The sequence below is a fragment of the Drosophila erecta genome, unplaced genomic scaffold, assembly GCF_003286155.1.
Source record: "Drosophila erecta strain 14021-0224.00,06,07 unplaced genomic scaffold, DereRS2 tig00000092-arrow-pilon, whole genome shotgun sequence".
Lineage (NCBI taxonomy): Eukaryota > Metazoa > Arthropoda > Insecta > Diptera > Drosophilidae > Drosophila > Drosophila erecta.
The window spans coordinates 18,895,622-18,922,506 of NW_020825207.1; the positions used below are offsets into that span (position 1 = coordinate 18,895,622).

Below are 26,885 nucleotides of genomic sequence, written 5' to 3' on the forward strand. Positions count from 1 at the left end.
ATAGTTTCTTCACATCTGTACAAAAGACTGTGAGAAGACTCAACCTCCTTTGAACAAATCCGTCCCTGATTCATTGTGGATATGAATGCGAAAATGACAACAAACTCGACTCGAGTCCAAGAAACTGGGTGCGGTGCCGCATGCCCCAGGATAAAGACCCACTCACTTTACATACCGAAAGGATCGGGGCGCCAACTGCGGGGAATCGGGGCCAGGACAGTCCTCCCCCAACAAAGGACAACATGCAAGTGGTTAGTTGGACGGGCATGGACACCTGCTGGTCACACCCAATTGGTTTGGTTACTTCCCCGCTCACTGAGATGGTAACTGCTAAAGTCTGGGCGGGATTATGGCCTAATGACTGTGAAAAGAGGGAATTGGCGTCCGGAGTTATGTGTGACTGCAATTACTCAATTAGACTGAGGTCCTTTTGGTCCTTTTATCTATTACTATACACTTCCAGATCGCCTTTGTTATGAAGCCACTGAGGAAAGTCTGCTAGCTTATCTGTAGTCAAATGATGTTTGGGAGCCCTAATAATATTATTTAATCCTACATTACTCATTTCCCATCAATTAAATAACAGTAACCCACAATTAACCGGCAAAAATGTTCAATTCTGATCGGATGGATGGATGGTGCCCCAGGACTTACTAGCAAAGTAGCCACCACCTATTCCTTTTCCTTACTAAATGAAGGTAGATATTTCAAAACATTTACTAAGAGCATAGGTGGCGTCAACTGAACCTAATAGATACGCTTGTAAACTATAAACACACTTTTGAAGAACCGCGTCGTGCCTATCGAACGGTGGCGCCACCTGGAAGGACGAATGGTGGCAGTGTCCAATCCGTTCACAATGGACCCAAAAGCGGCACTCGCCGCGAATGAGGCGCATGCGCAGGGGCACTCAGAGTCGCCCCAGCGAGTTGGGGCAGCACTCATTCACCTACTCATTCAACAAAATATGTGCTATGTGCTAGCCCGAATCAGTTTCAGTTCAGGCTCTCGTTCGGTGGCACATCGGTGGCGCTCGTCGCAGAAAAGGCATGCAGAGAAAATCTAGAAAGTAGTTGCTGAAAAAAGCAGAGCGCAGCCAACCCAAGCAGAGGAGCACTGGGGAAAATCGAAGCCGTGGGGCGATTATATTGCGAATCGGATGGAGCATATATCCCCGCTGTGGCATTATCCTTCGGATCGAATCGAGGCGAAATCGCATTGAATCGGGCTCGGGCCAGTGTGTGTGTGCTAGTGAGTGCCAGTTCCGAGTGTGTGTGAGTGTGAGTGTGCGGAGTACATATGTAATAGGGCCATGAAGTTTTATTGAAAAACGAGGCAGAGACAAGGCGAAAGGCCATAAGAATTGGGCCCGCAGCCCCCCGCAGCCCCGGAAAACCCCGACACGCCCCTTCGCAGGAGTCACCGTGTAGTCGCTGTGAAAAAAGCATGCCCCATGCAGCAAAACTGTGCCCATGTGGCTCCGAATGGGAGGAGTCGCCCATTTGGTAACGTCGTGCAGCTGAAAAATTCGGATTCCCAATCAGAAATCTGTTGAGCGAAAATCGAAGAGGGTCGAGTAAAAACCTACATCTGCATACATGTACATGCACCTCCGATAGTCGGGAATCAAGCAGAATCAAGCAAAGTAAAACAAATTGCTCAACTTGCTGTGTGCGAAAAATCGGGCCAAAATGTGCGAGCGTGAGCGTAAAGTGCGTGGGTGTGTGTGAAAGGTGTAAAAAATGTACATTCTGTGAATTGGCCACATAAAAAGAGAAAAGAAAAGGAAATCGGGAAAACGGGAAAACGGAAAGAGGAAAACGAGTAACGAGTGTAACGACAGACGTTATATTCAGAGCCGATTCGTAGTTCTTGTTTTTGTTGCCACTTCGTTGTTTGCCCGCAAGAGTAAGGCAAACGCTTAGGCCCCAAAATGCCCAGAGATCTCGACTCCGGCTCCAGTTCCAAGACCGATTCCATAACCGCTTCCGGCTCCAACTCCGGCGAATCCGGGGTTGGCCATAGCTATATTCCCGGGCAGCAGCAGCAGCATCAGCACCTCTACCAGCATACTCCGCGCCCACCCACGCTGTGAATCCCCCACATACTCGTATCTGACTCATTCAGATTCAGATTCAGATTCAGATACAGATTCTGATACAGATACAGATTCAGACAAGATCAAAGATCAAAGATCTCCAGCACCTGCAAGCGCCACTGCAATTAGACGCATATTATCCACAAATCAATACTAATCACCAAATCAGCAAAGTAAGCACCGCTTTTCGTTTGTTCGAGCTACACACGCCACACACGCCAAACATAAGCCAATCGAAATCCATAGAACGCACAGCCGAGCGCTTTTGTTTTGACCGCCAAACGCTGCACGCCTATCGCCGCCAAATTATCGATTTTCGATTGGCAGCGCTTGAACGGGGTGTAGCTAGCCATGCAATTGGACTTCCTCCTAGGGGGCTTGGATATAGAGTAATTACGTATATATCAGTTTTTGTGTTACCGCTTTTCTTGGATTCAGTGGGCAATTTAAAATTATCGCAAAGTCAGCGATAGTTTCGATAGGTTTCATTTCATCAGACTTTGGTTTTGCATCAGAACTCTCTTTTCGTTCGTGAATTTTATATTTGGGTTTATTTCTTTAGTAAATACTGTCCTTTAGAAGTAAATTATAGAGCAATTCATAATGATACCATTTGAGTCTTTGAATAAAGTAATAGCAGAATGTAGGCGTATGATAAAAACTTGAACTTTTTTCTGAGCATAGAAACCTAAGCTTCCCTAACATTACATTTTAAATTGTAATTTTTATTTCTTATAATTAAGATAACTAACCAAAGAAAAAAACTTTCATATTAAAGTCATATTCCATTCTGAAGTCGGTATTTCAATAATTCCACCTTTAATATAAGCGCCTTTCAACTATGGATTACTTAAAAATATGAAAGTATTTGGTCTCAACTCTTTTTATTTAAAGTATTTAGGGTTGTCACTTTTGATTTCTTATACAAGTTTGGTGACTTGTTGAGCCAAGTGGCCAAGTGAACTCTGGTGTGTATGATGTGTTTTTTAGGTGTTCATTTTGATTTCATCGTTTAATTCTGTTAAACAGTTGGAATACTATTGCAACTAAACCTTAAAATTAAAAATCAATCTTTAATTCCGCTGGTCAAACACTAGGTTTTTGCTTGAGCTTATACCTTAACTTAATAGCACGTAAGTTCACGACTAGTTTTGGATAGTATCCACTTTAATTTGGAATACATTTCTGTGGCAGTAACAAGTTTAAATAGGCGGCCGACTAGGGCAATTTTCTCGCTAGTTTCGACTTTTTGCAGACTGGCGTCGAACCCAAAGAGGGTGTTCGAATAAAGTTTGAATGAAAAACGTGAATGTACTTTTCGCTTGTGTTGGTGCCTACGGATTGGGAACGTGTATGTATGGGTTGACGTCGAACTACGAGGCGCGAGGTGACGTGACGTCACATCTTCCACGAGAGAAGTACTGCGAAAATAGTGTGAAGGCATAAAAACGAAATAAAACTAACAATACATGATCTTCATTTCTAATTACTATAATAAAAATGTCCATTGAGCTTTGAGCAATTTGTGGAAAAGAAATCATTTTCAAAAGCTACAGCACAAAAATTCCTTGTTGAAGCTAGATTGTGGTTTAGTTTAGTAACTAAACTTAAGTTAATTAAAAATACCGCCCGTCTTACGATGTTTAAATTAAATACCGAAAAGATTGTAAAAGCGCGCGAAGGTGAATTTCGTGCTTAGGGCCCTATATCTGCGCTCCTCTGCCGCAAGCGGCGCTTACGGGCGACCCAGCGGAGCAGCATAGTGCCGTTGCCTCGCACACCTCACCTCGGGATCCAATCAGATGTTCAGTGCCAACTCGAACGAACACGTCGAACCAAAGTGACAGCGCAGTGTGTTCGACGTCGAGAGTCGGGAGCTCCATAAAGTTTACTCTCTCCACAGTCAGTGGCTGCGGTTGAAATCAGTCGTAAAATAAAACACAGGCAGCGCAGCAGGCTCGGCAAATTAAATGTAATTAAGTGCATTTAAGTTTTAGCTTACGTGCTTCGATTTCCAATTTTCCGGGCAGCAGGGCGGCGAAAAGGCCGAGCTCCCCCAAATTCGCGGCGGTTTCCTTTGTTTTAGGGAATTTCGCGTGTGCTGTCATCGGAATATTCATTGTGCTTGCGCGTGTGTTTGTGAGGAGAGCGTGGTAGAAGCTCCACCACATTTGTTATGTCAATAATTAGCGGCGCAAAAAACGAAGCCAGAAATGCGTGGAGGTGTTGATCAAATGGGAAACCGCTCCAGCTTGCCCGCTCTTCCCGCTGTGTAAATCCCCAAAAGAACTGCACTTGGCCGTCACGTGGAGAATTGATTTTTTGCCAAAAACGCGAGCACTTCGTGTGCTCTTTCCTTTTGCTGCCAGTCCAATTGGATTATGCCCGGCCGGGCTTTGTCCAATTGCCAGATTCTTGTTGGCGCTGCTGTCTCCTCTTTTTGAATTACATTAAATATTTAAAGCATATGCAAATTTGAACAGTGGCCCCGTAAAAGGAATAAAGGACCTTTACCTGGCCGCGTCCTCCTCGCGCCTCCCCCTGTAGTTGTTGTTCTTCCTGGGCTCCTTCTGCAGTTGTTGTAGTTGCTGCTGTGAACCAGATGACACGCCTTCCGTCTCCCGGTTCTGTTGGGTCTGCCAGAGATGAGCACGAACTAATCGTTTTCAAAGTGCATGTGTATACTCCGGGAATACCTAAGACAGTTATCACTTGCTCGGTTCAGGTCCACTAAAACCCTTTTTATTTTAGATAGTAATAGTAGTTTCCACCATTCATTCGACTAATGTCTAGATGGCTGAAAATATCAAACACAGCTATTATAGTACCAAAAACCAGCTCTTTTAATAGAGAGAACTTGGAGATTGGATGGACTGATTTGCCCGAGGCTCATCTCTATTTGGCGGCTTTTCTTCGGGCTTCCAGCGCCTTTAGTGTCGTGCAATCGTTTTTTGTGGTGGGGTTACTCCTTCTTTTTCGGGGGTTTGGGGCATGTGGGTCTGTGGGCCTGAGCCGTTTCTTTTTGCATTTGCTCGTTTTTAGTGTTTTACTGCTTACCCAAATGCCGACACCCGAAATCACTCACACTCGTCGTGGTTTTCCTTTGCAGCAGCTGTGGCTTCCATCTCCGAGCTCCCGTTTTCCACGCCTTCCCCGTTTTCCCCGATCCAAATGCATTTCGATTGCTTCGTTATGTGAGTGCACTCAACTTGGGAGCTGCGTGTATATACATACATATACATATGTGTGTGTGTGTGTGGAGGAAGAGGGATCTTAAACAGCGTTTTCCTTGACGCCATGTGTCTGTAAGGCAACGGTTGTCTATCCTGCGCCGTCTCGTGTCTTTTCCTAGCTGCTGTTTCCATTTCGCACGAACGCTTTCCCGGCGAAACAGTCCCATGTCCTTGTCACCCCACAACAGCCGCCCAACCACCCAGCCCCTTGCTCCGCCCCCTTTTGGCCCACTTGGACGACACGTGCTCATTATGCCGCTTCAAATTTTACTCCACTTTTCGACTGCCGCTGCCGTGCTCCTCCGGCTCCTCCGACTCCTCCGACTCGTCCTGCGCAGGTTCCTTGAAACAACAGTTTGCTTAAACTACACGCTCCAAATCCAAATGGAGGAATTTAAAAGCAGGCAGTGCCTTCACTTTGTGTATTAATCCCGATGCTCTCCACAGTCGATTTGACCATGTCCATCTAGTGTCTCGCTTCTACATCAATCATCCCTAAAGTTTTCCGGATCGAACCACTATATCATTGGAAAAAGTCATAGGAAAAAGGAAAGGTGGATATTATGTGAAAATATTAGGAAACAAATCATTAGCTGATTATAAATGCTCGCTATTCTTGCACATTCCTCGCCAGAATATTTTGCGCTTAAATTCCGAGTGCTAACTCAAACTAGCACACATCTTAAGTTGTCAAGTAGAAATGTATACTAATCACTCACTAGTGATATTATAAAGTAACTCACATAAATTCAATCAAACCACTCCAGCAGATGTTTAAGGTCACCTCTACTACCTCTGCCACATTGATAACCATAACAATCTTGCTTGCTGTTTGCGCTTGCCAATTCAAAACTTGTTGATTGTGGGCGCTCCAGTACTCCCAGTGCCCCCGGTACCCCGGTGCCCCAGTGGCAAGTACATACTAGCTGGGATGATTCCACACAAGCAAACTGCAGCAGCCGCCCAAACACTAATATTTGATTTATGCGAGCTGGTCAGGGTCTGTGGAACCATAAAAGGTTGTTTAGGGAAAGATCGCACTTGGGGCTGACTGGTCGGTGGAGACCACTTCCATTTGGCTGCTCATTAACGCTTTCTGATTGGATGCTGGCTACTTATGATTACTAGAGCTTACCAAGATAATACATGTCCATGAAAGACTTCACCATTTATTACTCATCCTAAAACCACTTCATCACCTAGATAGTATATATTTTTGTGGACTGATGTGTGCCTTAGTATGCGTATTATCTGACACCTACAATAACTAACCGAAAGTTTTCCATATCTCTCTTGTTTTGCAGTTGCTGATAACGTGTACAAGTGGCAATAACAGAATAAATAAGCCGGAAAAAAGGTCGAAAGGCCAAAAGTGAAATCCAATCCGGAGTGCAAAAGTGCAATCCAGTGCAAAAGTCAACAACTTGTGGGAGTCGAGCGTTCGTCCTCGAGTCCTTGAATCCTGCCAGTGAGCTCAGTGCTTTAGGTGTGCCCAGTGTGCGTCTGTGACTGCGTCCGGGTAGCGGAGAAGCCACAACGTCGTCCACAAAACCATCGACGTCCACAGCCGCCGCCGCCGCCGCTGCTGCTGCCGCTGCAGGATCGGGATCGGGATCGGGACAAGGATCAGGAGCGGGTGCGGGTGCGGTACCAGGAACTGGTCCAGGCCACCAGAGGAGCGGCGGACGAAGCGGCCAGCGACGTCGCAGTAGCAGCAGTAATCCACACGCCGGCACAACGAAAGCGACCAGTGGCAGCGGTGGAGCTGGCAGCGCCGGCGGAGGAGGAGGCGGCGGCGGCGGCAGCGGTGGAGGCGGGGTCAAGCAGAGCGTCAGCCGCAACAGCAACATCCGGAGCAGCAGCTCCAACAGCACCATGGCCTCTGCCAACCATCGCGGCGGCGGCGGACGAGGTGGAGGTGGCGCTGTCGCCGGCGCCGGAGCGGATGGAAATGCGATCGTGGGGCTTCAGATCGGCTCCGCCTGGTTTCAGCGTAAGATCAACCTGAGGCCGCAGCACCGTGGCGTCCACCTGGTCACCGAGGAGATACTCCGACAGATGCCGGAGCTGGCGCACTTCTCAGTGGGATTGTGCCACATGCAAAGTGAGTCTCAATTACTTCACTTCTATACTCTTTTAAATCGAAATGTGGGGTACATTTCAAACAACCTGATAATCAAAATTTCAACACGTTCGAGCCAATCATATTGGGGCACTGCCCCGAAATTTCCTGCCAAAATCGTATCGGTTACCATTTGGCCATTTAGAACATCTTCGGCACCTTCCTGGCGGCCCTCCTAAGTGATTATCCGAAATCCAAGGCTCAAATGTCAGTTAATCGTGGGGCAGCTGGAAAATCGCTCCCCAATTTTTTCAGCCACCCCGTCATTTCCATCGCATCCATCTTATTCCGTTCCCTGTCGATTCATACACTTCGAAAAGCGATTCCCAACTAGGAAGCAGAGTTGGAGGGCTACATATTCGAGTATAGTACTTTAATCTCCCAGAAAAGCCACCCATTCAGGTCAGGTTTTCAGACTCTGGCACTGGAAAAGTTTCCTCACATTACATTTTCTTTGTGCGGATTGTACGAGTATTTCTCCGGGGGAATCTGGCTTTGGCCAAGGCGTTTGCATTTGGCTGAAAGTTCAGCTTGACAAACAGCGAAATGTAGAACTTGCATACCAAATCAGCACAAATTGTCGTTGAATTCAGCAGAGGAGCTGCCGAAACTTGCAGGATGGCAGCATTTGAATGGGCGGCTGCTCCTGCTAATTTGTACTAGTCAGTAACTGGGTTAAACTACCCAGATCAACTGACTGACTTGGCCCGGTCACTTTGTGTCTCTCGCTGCAGCCCGAAAATTGCGATTGACATTCGAAAATAGTCCGACTTTTGGGTGACCAGAACGTGTGGCTGTGGCGATGACCCCGTGCAGAAGGACTTGCCAAATTAATGTGCTTGGATCAATTTTAATTCTGCGGACGGGGATGTTTAGCACATCGAGAATATATACATGTAGAACAAATGAGTTATGAATGAATCACTTGAGACCGCTTACGGCAAGCGATGGTTAAGAGTGCGATTGCAATGTCCGTAAATCAACTGCATTCCTAAGCCTCGGACCTTAAGTGCAATGTGTCGCTCGCCAGGATGTCATCACACATCAGACGCCAAGCGATTTGAGTCCCTGCCCTGTTCGAGTTTTATATTCCACTCCTCGGAATGCACTCGCAATAATCTCCGGATTGCAGTTCTGCAAAGTATTGCTTTTCCTGCGCTGCCGTGGCTGCTCCTCGCACACTAATTCTCGCATGGAATCCCCGCCTTCGTCCTCTGCGGACAGCGGGTACACTGGCAAAAATTGTTTCGGCTTTGCGAAATGCTTGCTAGTGGAGTAGAGGGGTATCTCAGATTTGCTGAAATGGATGTAAAGCTGGAAGAAAACGTTTCCGACCCTATTAGATACACATATTATATTCGAATCAGTATTTGTATGCCAAAATCTCTTGGCCACGCCCATAATTGGGTCAGCCTATGATCCTCATCAAGCATTTCGCTTTCTTTTACCTGTTACCTATTTTGGCATTACAAGTATCGGGTTAGTTATGAGAAATTATGGTAACCGAAAGGTGTGCCGTCGCGCTCCCTTTAATTGAGTAGCGGGTATCTGGTAGTCGAGGCACTCGACAATACCGTTCTCCCCAGTTCTCATTTGAAGTAGAAATATCTTGTAATATACGAAATATCGTCCGCGTTTTGACCACATTGTCAATAACCTTTTAACTTTTTGGTCAATTTCAATGCACTTCACTAGTTCTTCGCTCAGTGTACGGCAGCATAGCACTAAGACGATGAGCAGGCAGTGCAAACAGAGAAACAACCTCCGTAGTTGGCTGCCTTGGAGGCAGCTTCTTGTTGACAGTTCGCATTACAATGCCAGGACGCGCTCCGTTCCTCCATCCTGTGGCTTTCTGTCTCCCCCTCCCTCTCCCTCCAGCCGTCTTGTTTCGGCCTGGGCAAATAAATAAAATCGTATCATAAAGGGGGTGGGTGAGGTTTTAGCCGGGAGTTGGCCTGACTAAAGTGAAAAGCAATCGTCGTCTTAGTCGCAGTCGTCGCTCATGTCTGCATGTCATGGTCTGTGGCTATGGCGTGTGAGTGCTCGAGGCGAACTTTTTTAGCCCCTCCTCTTAACGATTTTCTACCTCCATGTCAGCCTCCAGTTCCATGCCTGTGCACGGGAAAAAATCAAGATATGATTCCCTACAATATTTTGTTTAAAATGCTGTGCTAAATGCGCGTGGAGTACTACGATAAATGCAGTTCTTGATCAGGATCTGTCCGTTTGTCTGTCCGTAAAAACGCTGTGAGCGCCACCTATAGGCGGTTATGTGGTCCAAAGTTGTTAATCTGTTAATAGTCCGATTCGAAACTCTTTTAGCAATAGCAAAACCAAATCCCAATACTCTTTTTCTCATTGTTGTGCACACGTACTTTTAAGGATGTATTCTTAATTTGTACTTTATAATTTATTTAGTTAATTTATTAAAGCCACAAGTCATGTACTCAGCCCAAAAGTTTCTTTGTTCGAATTTAGTTATGAAACAAACAGTTGATAGTGCAATATAGTTGTGCTTATTATAAAAAAGTTGATTGAGATGATGATTGTCTATATATTTTAGCTGCCACATTTTTATTCTGTGTGGCTCGCACAAATCGTCTTAGCCAGCACATTGCAGGCAGGTTATTATTACGAACATTCGCTCTCGCTCGCTCGTGCTCTCTCCTTTTTTATTTCTTTTGCCAAATCAGAAGCACGTGTGTCCCTGCCCCTTGCCACTTGCCCCTTGCCCCAGCCAACCGGCTGTGTGCGTGTTTGTTGTCTGGGGTGCTCACTGTACGTGTATTGTTTTGTGAACTGTAAGCGGAATCTAATTGAGGTCAAGACATGTTTATTGATTTTCTTAAAAGGACTTCCTAATTAGACACACTTTACTGGGGAAAGCCTGAGAACCCCTCCCCCTCTGCGCCCCGATTTAATGCAAAAAGTGGGTAAATGCAGGCAAATGGGAGGCAGCTCCCCTTCTCTTCGGCAGCAAAAAAGTTAATTTCGAAGAAAAATGGAAAAGGAAAAATAATTTCAAAGCAACCTTGCCATATGTTGTTGTCTTTTACTATTGACCTCAATAGCCCCCATTTCCCGCCGCCCCACCCACTTTTGTTTCTATGGGGAAAAGCACAAACAGCAGACAAGATGACACACAAATCACAAATACACAAAAGTGTAAGCCAAATGTAAAGGTAACTTGTTAAACACAACAAAGAGTAATGGAATGCAGGGAAACGCTAAAAATGATATATCCACCCGGGCTCCGACTTTCCCACCTGAGCCAGGCAAATATTTCCCCTCTATAACTCGGTTCCTTTTCCCATTACCCATTTTATTAATATTCATATGTGCGGCAGGAAGGTCGTCCGCCCATAGAACCGACCCCTACTGACCGCAGAGTGCCCCAATGGGGCTTCCGTAACCCCAATGTAGAGGAGACCTCGGAGTCACCACGGCGGTATGTGTATTTATACTTCTGGCCTGAACAAAGCTAATTGCCTGGGGGCAGCTGATGATTTTTGGCGTTTCGCCTAGCCCACTGTTAGGAGCTGGATTCGCAGGAAGTCAAGTCGATTCAATACAATGAGGTACGCGGTTCAGTCTCTTCATTGCTTTAAAGAAATCGTATTCGTTATAACAAGTTAAAGCGTAAAGTCAAAGATCTCTACGCTGATTCCATGGGCGACTTGGTGGAGCCGCAGGACTGGTCGCTTTCGGCGGGGGAGAAGGACACTCTATAGCAATTTGCTGCATAATCGCAGGATCATATAAATGGCTCAACTTCAATTTATAACCCGAGCATATTTTTCAGCCAACCGAAAGAGCTGCAGGAACGCGACACAAGGGAAAGGACTCCGCCAGAGTGTCCTTTTGCGAGGGAGCAACACCAAATAAATCAACAGCCAGCGAAAGCGAAACCATGTGGGGTAGGGGGCTTTAGGGGGCTTCCCTTGGAGTTGGAGACGGGAGTTTTTGGTTTTGGAGCCTTCAGCACTGGGGATATGTTTTTGTGTGGGCGTGCTCGGTCATTTCTCTTTTCGCTTTCGTGACGACAGGGAAACTGCGAACGAGGGAAAACAGAACGTGGAAAACGGCGAAAATAGGAAAAGTGGAAAAGTGGAAGAGGACAACAAATCGTGCCATGTGTGTGTCATACTTTGGGCTTCCGCTTATTCTTTATTCTTTATTCTTACTCCTTTATTCTGCCATTTCGGCTCCTTTGGCATTAAAATGCCCGCTTATGAACCGCAAAATGCTGCGCTACCCAATAAATCAATATTATTTATGCAAAACGAGCACGCCAAAGGTTTTTCTTGCCGGTCCTGTGGCCCGCTTTTCCCATTTCCCATTTCCCAATCGAATCGCTATGTGCTTGAACTAGTTTCACTCGGTTTCTTTCCGGTTCTCCAGCACCTGGCATTGAAAGCAGCTCTGTACAGCGAACCAAGCCCCGATTTCTCTCTGTGATCGTTGATTTTTGGCCTGGAGTCCTGGCGATAAGCACAAAACTCAACGGCTACGTAAAAAGAAGGCTGATGAATTCAGGCATTTCCTTCAGCATTTCATTATGTAATACTATCACACACATTCACATTCCAAACGCTCACGTGACATTCGAAGGCCTACTGTGCACTATGGGACCAACGACCACTTTTGTGGGCAGATTGTCAACCAGCTCAGCTTGAAAGGCATCGAGATCAAGCTTATCCATCATTTTTTTTGGAATCAAGGGTATATATTTTCTGAAGATGTATCGCATCAAATGAATATATTATTTCCAGTTTGTTGGTTACTTGCGAAAAATAAACTATTAGAAGTAATTATTTATTTGTTCCGATGATCTCACCTATTGACCCATTTGAAATTCAGACTACTAACTTTCCCACTTAATTACTAGGACAATTCGATACATTTTAATTTACCACTTTAGGTGCATTCATATTTCAAAAATGTTTGAATGGTTTTTTAATTTTTTTTAGAACTGCAATGAAAACGTTGAAATCTGTACCTTAAATCTTAGCATAAGCGCCCTCTATCGGAATTCTGAAACGTTGACAACTTCTCGAAAGACATTTTTGATTGAACGAAGTTTAATGATGGGTTGGCCAATCATTTTCTTGCTTTTTATCAATTCATACTTAATCGTAGCTCATAATTTTACCGAGTCTCGTGTTTTTGTGGATATTTTCAAGGATATCGCTTCAAGGATGTTTAATAATGCTTATATTCAACACTGGAAATTCTTAATAAATAGCGATCCAATTCATGTGTAGAACGTATGAATAACTCGCCCTACTATACCGTCACATTTTGATCCATACTATCTGTTGAACCCGCCCGACTAAAGCTTCCAATCCCAGAATACGTACCATCTGGAAGTCCAATGAGGCGCTTCTCGCAGCAGTAGTCTTCTGGGACCTTTTTGATTATCTTCAGTGGCCAGGACGTCGTCCGCTGCTGTGCGGGTACGGGTGTTTGGTGTTTGGGTGTGGGTGCGTGTGTGCATGAATATATGAATGAACACAGCCAGCTGAGCTGAGTGGAGTCGAGTTGTGTTGAGTTGAGTCCATTGTTAAACAGTGGGGTACTCCGCGCTGGTGTGTGTTCGTTGCGGTGGTGTGTGTGCAGTGTGTGGGTGTGTGGGTGGGGGTGTGCCCCAGCTTGTGTGCGCCGCCAGAATGTTTGACTTTGTATAATAAAAAGGCCTCTTTAAAAACATTAACAACTTTTGTAGTGCCTAAACGCCTGCTGCATGTGCCCACCCGAAGACAGCCAATGCCACCCACTAGCACTCCCACACACTCCACACACAGGCTAAGCTCAACTAAACATCTAAACAGGCGGCCAAAACGATGCCACCTGCTACTTAAATATGCGTGCTGCACTGAGAGAAATGCAGTGGCAACAGGGCTATGATTATGATTGATATTTTCGTCATACATCTCATACAGTTCTCGCTTGTGACCCATTTAACTTGAAGTACTGATACTATTGCCTCACCTTTTTATCACGGGTGGTTTAACTTTGATAGTTGTCCGTATCAAAGTTTAAGTGTCTTATTTTTCGCAGCGCAGTAACGTTTATTAGCGCTCTGGGCTCGTTAGCAATGGGAGTCGTAGGCAAACCCTGGAAGCCAGCGCCTCCCATTCGTCCTGTTGGCGACCACAAAGCCCATGGCTAAATCATATTAGAGGCGTCCTCCGGTTGGCCACGGGCTTAACGCTCCGGAGGAGCCTTTTTAACGCCTCCTGCCCGCGTTCCATTGAATACTCGTGTATGGTGTGTGGTGTGGTGTGTGGTGTGTGTTGTGTGGTGCATGTGCTGTGTTTGGCGCAGTGGGAAAAGTGTCAGTCGAGTGTTCCAGGCGGATGCGCCAGTTGAGGTCGAGCGAGCGGGGAGGAAGGAGCTGGGACGCGGGCAAATGTCCACGGAATGCGGGCAAAGAAAGAGAGGGCCAGAGGGGCGATGACAGAGACAGGTAGAACTCCAAATGCCACTCAAAAGCTGCATTGCATTGCAGACATTCACAATTATGCTTGGATATGCCGGACCATTAGCATATTTAAAGCGGCGATAGTTAAGGACACTTGGAGAAACCCACGAACAATATAAATAAACATTTAATAGATATGTAATACCTTTGCTGATTTACCTTTCTTCCACATTCATATTCATATTTATATGTGTTCCTTGCCTTATTTGGAGAATATTTTCTATGTTCAGAATTAAACAAGTTATTAGATAAGTGAACTTTTTCTTCCTGCCGCCTCCTAATCGATGGATGTTTTCAGGCCAGCCAAGTGGGGCTGCCTAGACTCGCTCCTCGCCATCGCCATCGCCATGGCCATCGTGCTCGTCCTCGTCCCATTTGCATCCACATTCCCAATCAAATCCCATCCCGCAATCAATTTGCAAATTTGCTGTGCCCTCCCCGCGTCAAATGTCAGTTTGGTTTCATTTTCATTTGCATTGTCCGAAAGTCCCCGCCGCCCGGATTTGTTTGTGGGTAATGTTTAAATTCCTGATGCCATTTACACATGTTCAACATGACATAATCGCCTCGGAAATTATTTAGAAAGAAAGTGGGTTGGGCGGTGCGTATCCCCGTTCCGGCCACGTTGCCCTCGAAAATCGGAACTTGGACATGTGTGTCTATATCCACATTGTAAGTCTCTGCTCGGGGCCGGAAAATTACATCTCTGGGATTTGATAATAAACTAATTTTCTCCAGCTCCGGCTTCCCCAGCTGCCAGCAGCTTTCTCTTTTATTCATGAATACGCAATTAGTGTGCAAATTCGAGTGTTTCCCGTGTCGCCGGGCTGTTTGTATTTACATACACCTATCGATTATTGAAACTAAATTCATTTCGAGTTAAATATTCAATTTGAGTCGGCTTTCATTGCACCGCTTGATATTTTCGGCATTGGCAGCTGGCCAAATGTGAGTCGCCGAAAATGCAGGCAATTATTGTCCAATTTTCAACTCCAAACATGCTCGTGTTCTATACCGGGTCATATCGTAAATATTCTTCAACGGATTCCGTTTGAAATGGCCAAACAAATCTGTTTTCGGAGTGCGAAACTGTGATTGTGTAGTCTTTAATAGCTTGCCGCTCATCTATATCAAGAATGAAATTTTTACGCAATTTAATTCGCGATAACTAATAAATTATCAAATAAATAAATATAACACTAAATTCAAGGTGGCTATTAGGGGGGCCTGTTTTCGATTTTCCCAGATTCATTGACTTTTCCACTCCAGCTGAGGGAAAATTCTGCCCGGCTTAATTGGCCGCATCATATCATGTCTAGTCACATAACTTCAGGTGAATTTATGATGCCTTATCATAGGGGCACACCGAAACACGGCGGTGTGGTCCCTGGCTATACATTTTGACTAATTGGCGTTACAACTCAATCGAAAATGCATGGAGCGACGGAGCCAACGCCTCGTCGTGATGGTCTAATAACTGGGGCTAGTCATTACGAAGATTATTATTAATCCCACAGAAAACTAATTGCCTTTGTATCTGCGCTTGTTTGGCTTTCAGTTCTTCACACCTCGGCGAGTTTAGCGCTAAACGAAAGCTGGGATCCAGACGTCAGGTGAGTACGTGAGCATGGAGATGATGCATCCTATCTGAACTATTGTCTTGCAGAGACGACATGGAGATGATGTTGAATAAAATAGTTCCCGAAGGTTTGCCCTACAGGCATTCGTGCGAGGGACCCGACGACATGGTGAGTAATCTTGCCGAGACCTCAGGAACTCAGGCCAGGCTCTAGAACTAGACTCGTCGAGCTAGCCTTGTCCGTTTTGTCCGGATGCCTGTCCGTATGTCAGTCCGCATAAGCGTTGAAATCCTGGAAGCTGAGGTTAAGTAGTCTGTCCAGGTGAATGCGGATTGCTTATGATAAGCACTGATATGAGGTTTCAAGCAACTATTTAAACCATCGCTAGATTGAGCTACCGCTTGGAAGTAAGGCGTATCTGGTAGTCGAGGCACTCGTTCTCTGTTGTTTTGCTTTGAGCGCTCCAATAACCAATCCAATGTCCTTTCAGCCCGCGCACGTGAAGGCCTGCTTCCTGGGCAGCTCCCTGACAATCCCGATCACCGACGGCAAGCTGTCGCTGGGAACGTGGCAGGGCGTTTGGCTGTGCGAGCACCGCGACCAGGCCGGATCCCGGAAGCTGGTGATCACGCTGACCGGCTGTCCGCGCGAACAGGCCCGCAGTCCGCTGTCACCCGTCTCGCCGATCGCCAGCACGTCCAGTTAGGGGCGGCCTCGCTCCACCCGCGACAGCCGGTAATCGCGGGGGAGCGACAATAATGCCATCATTTCGTCGAGGCGGCTGATACTGCAGAAGAACTTGGCTAAGGCGAACCTGGCGCAGCAGCGGGCGGCGGCGGTGATTGCCGCCGGTCGGGGAGGCTTGGGTGGCGGTCACCAGGATGCCCTGGCGCCACCCAATATCCCCGGCATGGAGACTAAGACCGGTCGCCTTCTGCTCCGCCAGCAGCTGCACCTCAATCTCAATCTGAATGTGCAGGAAACGTTGCGCGATGGCGTCGATATCGATGATGTGGACGAGGATGTCGACGAGGACCTAGACCTAGAAACCGTCACAACAGTGCCTCTTAACAATGAACAACTTAATGCTAAGGTCACCACCACAACATCCAGTTCATCAGCAGCGAGCAGTGCATTAGCTAAATTCAATCGCATCATAGACTCCACATTGGAGCGACCACCAGTGGCCGTAGACTACTCCGGATTGCCCCAGCTGAGCAGTGCCACACTGCAGCAGCGCTTCAACCTGGCCTATCCGGAGTTGGTGATCCAACAGCAGCAGCAGCAGCAGCAGCAACATCACCACCAGCAACATGATGCGACCAAGCAGATCAGCAGCCTCCAGGGGAACCCCAGATTGGATCGTGGAACGGACGCCGTTGCCAGCACTCCATTAACACTTCAAGCACCCAGAACTCCAGCAACGGCGACGAAGGAGCAACTGGATTTGGGGCATCCCCACGACGACGCAGACGTCGTCGACCACGATGATCATCCCCACCACGACGAGGATAATCAAACGAAACGAAATGATGTGCATTATTTGTTGAAACAGTTAAATAGTTTTAGTGATATAGAAGAAATAGAAATTGTTGATATGAAGCAAAGAGGTCAGCGGCCGCCGATGGCGTCCAGTTCGTTGGCCACCATGATGCCGCCGCCCTCGCCAGCACCGCCGGCCTCCCCATCCACGCAGTCACATCGACTGGGTCCGCGGTTCGCCTCCTCCGGCGACAGTTCGCTGGTCCTGCCGCAGAACCAATTCGACGACTACCTGTTCGAGTCCTGCCACTACCTGGAGACAAACTACTTTGCCGCCACATACCGCACTGCCATGGTCGAGAGCAGCTCCCACGAGTTCCGGCCCTCGACCAACAGCAGCTCGAACAGCTTCGAGCTGCACGAGATGGAGCCGCCCAGTGTCATCTGCAAGGCGGGGGCGCCGCCTTCCCTGGTTGTCAGTCATCCTGGTCATCTGGGTCATCCTGGTCATCCGCCGCCGCGGTACCAATTCGAGTACCAGGCGGAGACCCGGCTGACCACCAGTGGGGTGCAGACGGAGCTCACCGTCGAATCGCTGGCCAAGATGAGCAACTGCAGCGGGAGCAGCTCCTCCTCCTCGACGGCGACGAGGGCTCCTCCCTTCTTCCGGTGCTGCTACACGCCCATCGATCGCTGGCGGGAGAGGAGGCAGCATCAGAAGAGCTCCTCCGCCTCCGCCTCCTCGTCCGCCGCACAACCGCCCAAGAACGTCTGACACTGGGCGTGGCAGTCCACTTGGAGACCCAACATGTGCCTGGCTAACTTAGATCAGGGATGCAAGCCAAAGGGAATTGGGATGGGTTCGGAATTCACAATCATGGTTCGGTTCAGCGGGTTATGTGAATGGTATCCACTTGAAATTAAGGAAGTTATCAGAAGCTTTCGGGGATCGGAATTCATATCCACAATGATTTCAAGTTCGAAATACTTTCGCCAAAACTAGTTTTTCTAAAATTCTGGTCTTTGATTAATACTAGATTTCCCGAACCACTAGCCTTACGAAATATGATACAATATGGATGGTTTGCATCCCTGTTATTTTGGTCGCTGTTCTCATTTGCGATATCAACAAGAGATTCCATTTCGATCGACAGTCGATACACGAATCACGAATCATGAATCACGAATCCCTAATCATTCGGTGGAAGTTGATTATGTACAATTTATATATTCTAAAACGTAAACAAGAAATGTTATTAAACAATTTTTATACACACACCAGCCACACAGACATCGCACATTTTTGCAATACACCAAAGTAAGTGATTTCGAAGTTTGTATAATAACCTAAGAGTTGTTACATGTTCAGCTGAAAACCTGGCTAGCCATTAGCTACCGATTCCCATTGAACTCCCATTCACCGGCTTTCCCTTCCAGCGTTTCCCCATTGAGCTAGCCAAGTTTTCCGCTGGGCATCTACCTGAGCTGAACTCAACTTAGGCCTAAAGTTGTATTCGAAAGCGTTTCAGCAGGGGAAGATTAGGAAGATATTGTTACAAATGATTGAGAAACGAGGGGACGCGAGAGCTTGTATAGTAAGTTGATAAATAAATAACATTATCATTATGGAGAATCATGTTGAAAGTGGCCAGATCAAACGGACGCCTTCGTCCGCACGCTGGCACTTTTGTTTTAAGCCTAGATTCTAGATTCTAGATTCCAGATGCTAGATTCAAGATTCTAGATTCCGATTCTCGCGGCTTAGCAAGTCCATTGGCCTTGGCCGTTTATATACATATAGCACTCAACTTGGGAAGATATCAGCGAGCGCCTGGGCTTAGTGATCCCCAGACGGGTTAAAAGCGAAATTGAAACGGACACAAAGCAATTGTTACATCAATTAGACACTATATTCTGTTGACTGTCATTTATCCCGATTATTGTTTCGGAAGAGAAGCTTTTAAGGAATTGTTGTTAGAGCACAAGAGATACTGGCTATGCAAGCAAACCAAATAGGACACAATTCAACTCTAAGCCAACCAAGAGCAATATTAGTTCTTAAATCAGTTCGGATTCGTCAATTCTGTTGATAGCATATGCAAGTAAATACATCAAATATATCACTACCTTTAATAAGCCTCGAGATCACGCTTCGGTTTTTCGGAAAATAAATATACATATATGCGCATTGGAACACCTCTAGTACTGAGTTTATTTCACCAATTTCCCGCTGCATCTCAATCGATCAAAGGAACTGAGACTCACTCTGGTTTCAGGATCTTCGGCTGAGTTCTTCCAACTGCAAATCCGCCAATCCGCCAATCCGCAAAACTGAGAAACCGGCTACACCTGCAATCCGGGGGAAACACCACGAGAAACGAAATGAAAACCAAACAAATGCCTTTAACCTGCCCACTCTTACACTAAAAAAAAAACAATACGAAAGTAGCCCAAGATGGTAACCAATGTTAGTCGATAGTGCGCTGAGCAAAACGCAAATCCCTGTAAATCACGAGCGAAGCGAACTAATTTACTTAAAATATATATATCAACACGTTGATTATGTTAATCATTACGAACGACATAACAAATAAGTTGTTATCAAACGAGAAAGTAATGGGGATAATGGGGCATATAACGTTAGAGTAACTACCTATTGTTGTATTGTTTGTTTTATTCGAAGCGCACGAAATGTAATAAACATTTAAGTAATTGCTAGAGCAAAACCAAAAATGGAAATGAAAGAGGGAAAGGGGCGGAAAAGTCGAGAAAAACCGTAGCTAAAGTGAAATTTTTGTAAACTTTTTGATATGTGATGATGATTTGGATAAATTAGAGCCACAGTGGAGAGAATTATTACCTTAACCTAGTCGTAGATATTAAATCTTATTAAAATGAGTAGCGCAAATGCCAGCGGGCAAAACGGAGGGGAACTAGCTGAATTCTAGGGAGGATTAGCATTTGGCCAGTTGTTATGCAATAATCGTAGTCTCGGCCAGCCGAAGCACCAATCAGGGCTCCTTCCGGCATTGGGATCATGTCGATCAGATCTACACATCTATGTAGATCCGATCTGATACGATCCAGAGGGAACTGTTATTAGCAATACTGAATATTCATGGCAATTCAAATGTATAATTGTATTAACGAGACATTGATAAATCTGAATAGGGAGCGCATTGTAGGAGCCTAGTTAATCGAACCGAAACCCAGATGAGATACGAACTCAAAACGATCCGATCAGATTGAAATGAATACTAAGTGTAACTAAGCGAGTAAGTAGAAAATATTCAATTGTAAATAGGACTTCATTTACAATCTCTTGGTTTGTTGATTGTTTTCGATTCAGACAATTATGCGTTAGCCATGAAGGGGAGATATGCGGATATATGGATATATTACCGACACGAGTAATCACACACGAAAAAGCTTTAATTAATTTAATTACCGGAAAGGAAACCAAGTGAACGTACTACAAGATATGTATTTACAATACTCATTTTTGATATCATTCCCATTGGTAACGTACGGATTCCATTGTAGATACCTATTGAGCAGCCAGTAATTAATTAACTAGTCCGCTAAGTCGTCAATGTCGCCTAATGTGAGTTCTATATATTGCATCAGATAATACAATAACAGAGCATTTTAGCTGTAAACCAATCCAGAGGCAACTAATTAAAAAACAAACAGACCTGGAACACCCGAAATCCACTTAAGACAAGTAGACAAACACCACACACACACACACACACACCCACACACTCACACACTCGACACACTAAGCTTTTATAAACTATTTAACAAAAATATATATATATATATACTATGGAAAATAATAATCCTGCCAAGTAACATTCGAATACCTGCTTGAAGAAGATACACCCGCTTTTGCTAAGAAACCAAAACGAAACAAAACGAAACGAAACAAAACCAAGATTTAAACCAAGATGACGAGAAATGTAATGAAACCAAAAATAGAGACAGATCTAGAGAGACACTATGGCTAAATACGATTTTTATACTTTCGATAAAATGATTTTTTATACTAAACGTAAAAACTGTTTGAAGCAAAACGCGCGGACGTGGCGATTTCAGAATCACTTTGATTTGGGTCAAGAAATAAAGGTCATATTATAGTTATATATATAGTATCCGTAAATAATATGTGTAAAGCCCTAACTGCAACTATGGAACGACAGCACAAATTTTCTTGAGCAAGGGGAAAACAGCCCGAAAAAGCTGACAGGTGGGGAGAACAAAAATCAAATACTGACTAAAGCAGAAAAAATCGTTTTTAAGTCCAGTTCTCAACACACCCACACCGACACCCACACACACACACTCTCTCACACCACACAGACACACACACCACACAGACACACACACCCACGTGCAGCAACATAAAATCAAATATATACTAAATATATAAACATTTATGTATATATTTAGCAAACGAGTAAATAAACCACACCCGCACAAATCGCTCACATAAACGAATTACGAATTAACTATGCTTTGTAAGCCCAAAAAGGCGAAAAACCGAATCCACGACCCGCGCCAGCAAAAATCTGAAGCGGAAGCGGAAATGTCCACAAACTTAGCCTGCGACAGCCATTTTTGTATGAGCAAACAACTAAAATTTGTAAATATATATTTCTTGATTTTATCGAAAAGCAAAAGCGATACACTGAGATCATTCGAGTCCTTAGTTTTATCCTAATTGCAACCGAAACTCTTTTTCTATATCTATCCAGATATCGAGGTACATAAGCGAGAGCATACTTTAAATGGAAAATTATACCAAGAGTAATGAACAATGTCAACTACAATAAATTAGCAAAATGGAGGCGGGAGGAGTGAATGAAATTAAATATTAGTGCAATAATTAACAAATTATTCGGTAAAATTAAAATGGAATACATCTAAGTAAACGCTTTGTAAAATACATATAAACAATTTATTAAATGGAAAAGGAAAATGGAAAACATTAAAAACGAATAAAACCCAGAGGAATGGAAAATGAAACACTATTGAGTAATAAAAGCATTGACATTGACATTGACATTGACACACGTGATTCGATATCTCATCTAATAAGCATAAATCAATAAGAAAATAATAAAGAGAAATTAAAGAAAATGCAAAACGAACCTCTTGTTCTTCAGTATTGTGCTACTTAGCGAGTTACATTTATTTAACAATAAATTGGCATTGGCTTTAGATATTACGGACATCCCAACGGGTCTGATAATCACTAAGCTCTTCAAGTACTTAAAGGCTACAATTGACATTACGGCTGCTTCATGACAGTGCGAATATACTTGAGGACGTCCGGATTGGACAGGATGTGCATGTGGTCCACGTTCTGAAGGGCCAGTGTGTTTATAGGGGCGCTGGAATAGCCCGTCCAATACTGGCAGGCTCTCAGCGAACGCTGGTTAACAGTGCCGTCGCCGAGACCCATTATCAACTTGGGCGTTTCCCCATTAATGTCCGATTTCTTGTACTGCAGTCTGTTGAGGGGTAGAGGTGAATTAGTTGAATTCTTGACCGCAGAAGTAGCTAAACTTACCGCTCAACCGTGTCAATGCCATCGCCATAGAGACAGTGCAGTTCCACATTCGGTGGGTTGAAGTTTCGGTTGTACCGAATCGTGTCCTTGCGCATTTCCCAGCCCGTCATGTAGTCGAGGTCGTTGAAGAACTCTTTGAGCTGTGCCATCGTATAGTTTCTGCTTGGGGTCGTGGCCAGCAGCTCGGATGGCTTCCAAAACAATGGCGATGGCAACAACCAAGCAGTGGATGGGTGTGTTATCTGCTCCGCCTTAAGAATCTTGGCACTCAGGGCGAACGAATCCAGATCATCGCCCATGGCAAACACCTTCACAGCCTTAAAGCTTCCCGCCCAAGCTCCCGCCAGGCTGATCATTCGCTTCACATATTTAGCCTTCCATTGAGCGGTTTGCTCCTGCAAGAAAAGCAGGGTCATGAGACTGCCCATGCTGTGCGAGATAAAGGTCACAGCCGACTGATTGTTGGCCTCATAGGAGTCCTCCACAAGCTGCTTGAGATCGATGAAGAATTGTTGGTTCTCATCTGGAATGGGAGTGAGATATGAAAATAGTTGGTAAGCCATTCCGAGCGGCTAAGCTCACTGGGCGCTTTTCGGAAGTCGTAGGGTGCTCCGTGAATATTTTGTTTGCGAATGTATCCTAGGGCCACCAGCTCATTGGCTATATCTTTGAAGTAGGCTCCGGCGCTGTTCTTAGTGGGGTCGATCCACTCGACCACCTCGGGATCGCCCCAGCCGGGTATCCTCGTCTCCACACCAGGAGTATTGTGGGTGGTCCTCGTGGCCTTGTCGTAGTACAGCTTGACATTGTCTATCCAACAGTAGACCATGGGGATGACCAACTGCTCCAGGTTCAGCCACAGATTGTACCAATCGTTGGTCTTTCGGCAAATTAAGTAAGGGGAGTTGGACTTATTCAGGCGAGCCTCCATTTGGGAGCCTCCGTCGCCAGGTACTGGAATACAATAGGGTGTAGCTTCAGAGTAGCTGGCCTTGAAAGGTAAAAGTGCTCCTTGTACTTACCGAAAATCACTGGCGACATCTTGGCTTCTGGCGGCGGAGCAGGAGGATCATTTGTTCCGTGCCATTTGCTAAATGGCCAAAAGCACTCGCCCAGGTCCAAAAAAGTGGTCAGCAGGAGCACCAAAAGTAGTCCCGATTTGAGCCCCATTGTGCGTTGTGTTGTAAACAAAGCAGGAGTGACGACTGACGGCTGATGACTGACTATTCGGCGAAGTATATAGAGGTTATCGGATCGCGCCACTCAATTGACGCCAGATAAAGGCCTCCTGCGCATAAACAAGTGAATCAGCCGGACAAACTTTCTTTTATGGTAATTGTCATGCATTTATGTGGATTTATGTGGTCTGCGCAGTTTCAGTCAGCTGAGATTTGACCTTTAAACTCTGTCTGTATGCATATATGTATGTATGTATGTGTATGCGGAACTTCGGGGGTCGCACTGCCCCTCCGGCAAGCGACGTCACAAGTGGCTGTTATTGTTTAAACAAAAGTATTGGCTTTGCAAATTTGTTGTTGTTTTTATTGCTTAATCTGTGTTGTTGTTGCGCAGTTTGTTATGGTCAGCGTTTATTCTCCCCTCCACACACGCCATCCTTCCAAGTGTGACCAGCTGTCACCCCGGCCACCGATGCCTTGTGAACTGGTCACGATTTTCATAATGTGATTCATATTTGTAAAAAGCCCAATAAAGGCACATTTACCACATTATAAAAACATGAGAATAAAGCTGACAGCTTTAATTTCTTATGAATTCGTTTTAGGATCTAATTGGAACTTAAATTTACTCAATTACTTACTTGCTAGCTACCCAGTGACTGATCACCTCGGGAACACCCCAAGCACTTATCGATACTCACCAATCAAAGTGCGATACTTTGCAAGCACACCACTAGGCGAAGCGCGCCGGCAAATAAAATTGTTTTCTTGGCGTTTGCAAACAAACCCGGAACAATGGCGATGCAGGAGTTCTTCAGCGTGCTGCTGCCGGATGTGAAGCGGGAGCTGCGCCGCGGGATCATCGAGTGCTCCAAGCGGGGCCTCCTACACAGCACCAAGTGGCTGGCGGAGATGCACCACGGATTGGCCGATGTGCACATAGACAATGAGGCGCCAGATGAGGATCGCACATTCAGCGAGTGCCAGCTGGAGGGGATTGCGCCGTCGGAGTACAGCGACTACTTCCTGGCAAAGAGCTACTACGATGTGAGGGAGTACGATAGGGCGGCGCATGCGGTTAGGAACTGCGAGTCCAGTGTGCCGCGCTTCCTGCACTTCTATTCCACTTACATGGCCAGGGAAAAGCGGCGACTGGACTCAACCACCGACCAGGCCAATCTGCACGAGCCGAATCAGATGCGCGATCTCGCCGATCTGCTGGCCACATTACGCATGGAGTACGGCAAGAGTCGGCTCGATGGCTACGGCATATATTTGTATGGAGTAGTGCTAAAAGCGCTGAATCTCAACCAGGCCGCCGAGCAAATGCTGGTTCAGGCCATAAGACTGGTGCCCATGCTGTGGAGCGCCTATCTGGAGCTCTCACCCCTCATCATGGAAAAAAAGAAACTGCTGAGCCTGCAGCTGGGTGGTCACTGGATGCGGCACTTCTTCATGGCGCACACCTACCTGGAGTTGTACCTCAACGACGACGGCCTGAAGATCTACGAGGATCTGCAGGCATCGGGCTTCAGCAATAGCATCTACTTGATTGCCCAGATGGCGCTTGTCTATCACAATAAGCGGGATGTGGACAAGGCGATTGAGCTGTACCAAGCACTTCTCGAGAGCGATCCCTACCGCCTGGACAATGTGGACACCTATTCCAATCTCCTGTTCGTCAAGGAGATGAAGACCGAAATGGCCCAGTTGGCCCACAAGGCTGTAAGCATCAACAAGTATCGTCCAGAGACGTGTTGTGTAATAGGTTAGGCTCTACTTTGCTCTGTAAGTAATGTTATAGCTTACTAAAATACGCGCTCTTCCATCAGGCAACTACTACAGCATCCGCTGTGATCACCAGGTGGCCATTTCCTACTTTCAACGCGCCCTGAAACTGAATCCCAAGTACCTGGCCGCCTGGACCTTGATGGGGCACGAGTTCATGGAGCTGAAAAACACAAATGCAGCCATACAGAGCTACCGAAAAGCAGTAGAGGTCAACAAGCGGGACTATCGCGCCTGGTATGGACTGGGCCAGGCCTACGAGATCATCAAAATGCACTACTACAGCCTGTACTACTTTAAAATCGCCCACCAACTACGTCCCTACGACTCTCGCATGCTCGTTGCCTTGGGCGAGACGTATGAGAAGCTGGACAAGTGCGAAAATGCTGTGAAGTGTTACTGGAAGGCCATCGATGTGGGTGATATAGAGGGCATAGCGATGTACAAACTGGCCAATCTGCACGAGAAGCTCGGCGACCACGAGACGGCGGTCCATTGCTACATAATGTACTGCGAGGATGAGCGGGCGGCCACCGATAAGCAGAGCCTCTATCAAGGGTTCATCACGCTGGCAAACTATTACGAGAAGAAGGGCGAGTACCAAAGAGCCGCCTATTACGCTTACAAATGTCTGGACTCTGATGATGTGGGTGCATTCCTATAAGAAAGCTGTAATGAAATTAACCAAAACACTCGAACTTTTCAGCGCAAAACAGAGGCAAAGGCGTTGCTGAAGACAATTGACTGGAAGCGCATTGCTGAGGTACAGAAGAAGGCCAAAACATCCACGGCCGTGGCAAATGCAGAGACCAGTTCCGAGGACGAGATGGAGTGGGAGCTCCAGGATGTGCGAGTCCGAGTTCCCATCACAACCACAGCAACCACGACGACCTCCACGACAGCAGCAGCTGCGGGGAGCACCTCGAATAGCTCCCTGATCAGCTTGCGCCCGGGTCGCAACTTGCTTGAGGGAATGCGTCGTTCCCAGGCCAGCAGGACTAGCTTAACCCCGGCTGCCAGCAGCACCACCACGCCATCCGCGACTGTGGTCACAACGTCCACTGAGGAAGCGCCTGGCACATCAGGTGGCACGACGAATCCAACCGAGCTGCCGCCTTCGGATGACAACAGCTCCATGGAAATATCCAGCGTTTCCATCGATTAGTCAAATGAGTTCCAACTGTATAAATTCCTATTTGTTCTTATGAATTATATTGGCAATCCAAGTAAATAATGAAAGCCTAAAAGCTGGCATTGCCAGGTCCAAAACGTCACCCTTCTGCAACGTAATTAATGAAAATACATCTCAAGAAACTATTAAATCCTCCTGAATATGGGCTCTTAA

The 26,885-nt window shown here is 46.1% G+C and overlaps 3 protein-coding genes across 3 annotated transcripts; 2 read left to right on the top strand and 1 right to left on the bottom strand.

The window, feature by feature from the left end:
• Positions 1 to 941: 941 nt before the first annotated feature.
• On the top strand, positions 942 to 17,805 carry LOC6549125. The gene is given in 5 exon segments (XM_026980319.1): positions 942 to 1,251; positions 6,636 to 7,435; positions 15,496 to 15,550; positions 15,604 to 15,685; positions 16,008 to 17,805. Coding segments are annotated over 4 exon segments (2,133 nt in total). The 5' UTR covers positions 942 to 1,251; positions 6,636 to 7,206; the 3' UTR covers positions 17,775 to 17,805.
• Positions 17,806 to 22,154: 4,349 nt separating this feature from the next.
• LOC6549124 (group XV phospholipase A2) lies at positions 22,155 to 24,244 on the bottom strand. Its single transcript, XM_001974113.3, has 4 exons — positions 23,597 to 24,244; positions 23,157 to 23,528; positions 22,575 to 23,097; positions 22,155 to 22,515 (listed from the first exon to the last, which is right to left on the bottom strand). The coding sequence occupies exons 1-4, from the start codon at positions 23,742 to 23,744 to the stop codon at positions 22,293 to 22,295; spliced, it is 1,266 nt and encodes a 421-aa protein (XP_001974149.1). The 5' UTR covers positions 23,745 to 24,244; the 3' UTR covers positions 22,155 to 22,292.
• A 201-nt stretch (positions 24,245 to 24,445) lies between these two features.
• Positions 24,446 to 26,861, top strand: LOC6549123 (cell division cycle protein 23 homolog). Its single transcript, XM_001974112.3, has 3 exons — positions 24,446 to 25,520; positions 25,585 to 26,186; positions 26,247 to 26,861. The coding sequence occupies exons 1-3, from the start codon at positions 24,548 to 24,550 to the stop codon at positions 26,703 to 26,705; spliced, it is 2,034 nt and encodes a 677-aa protein (XP_001974148.1). The 5' UTR covers positions 24,446 to 24,547; the 3' UTR covers positions 26,706 to 26,861.
• The last annotated feature ends 24 nt before the right edge of the window (positions 26,862 to 26,885 follow it).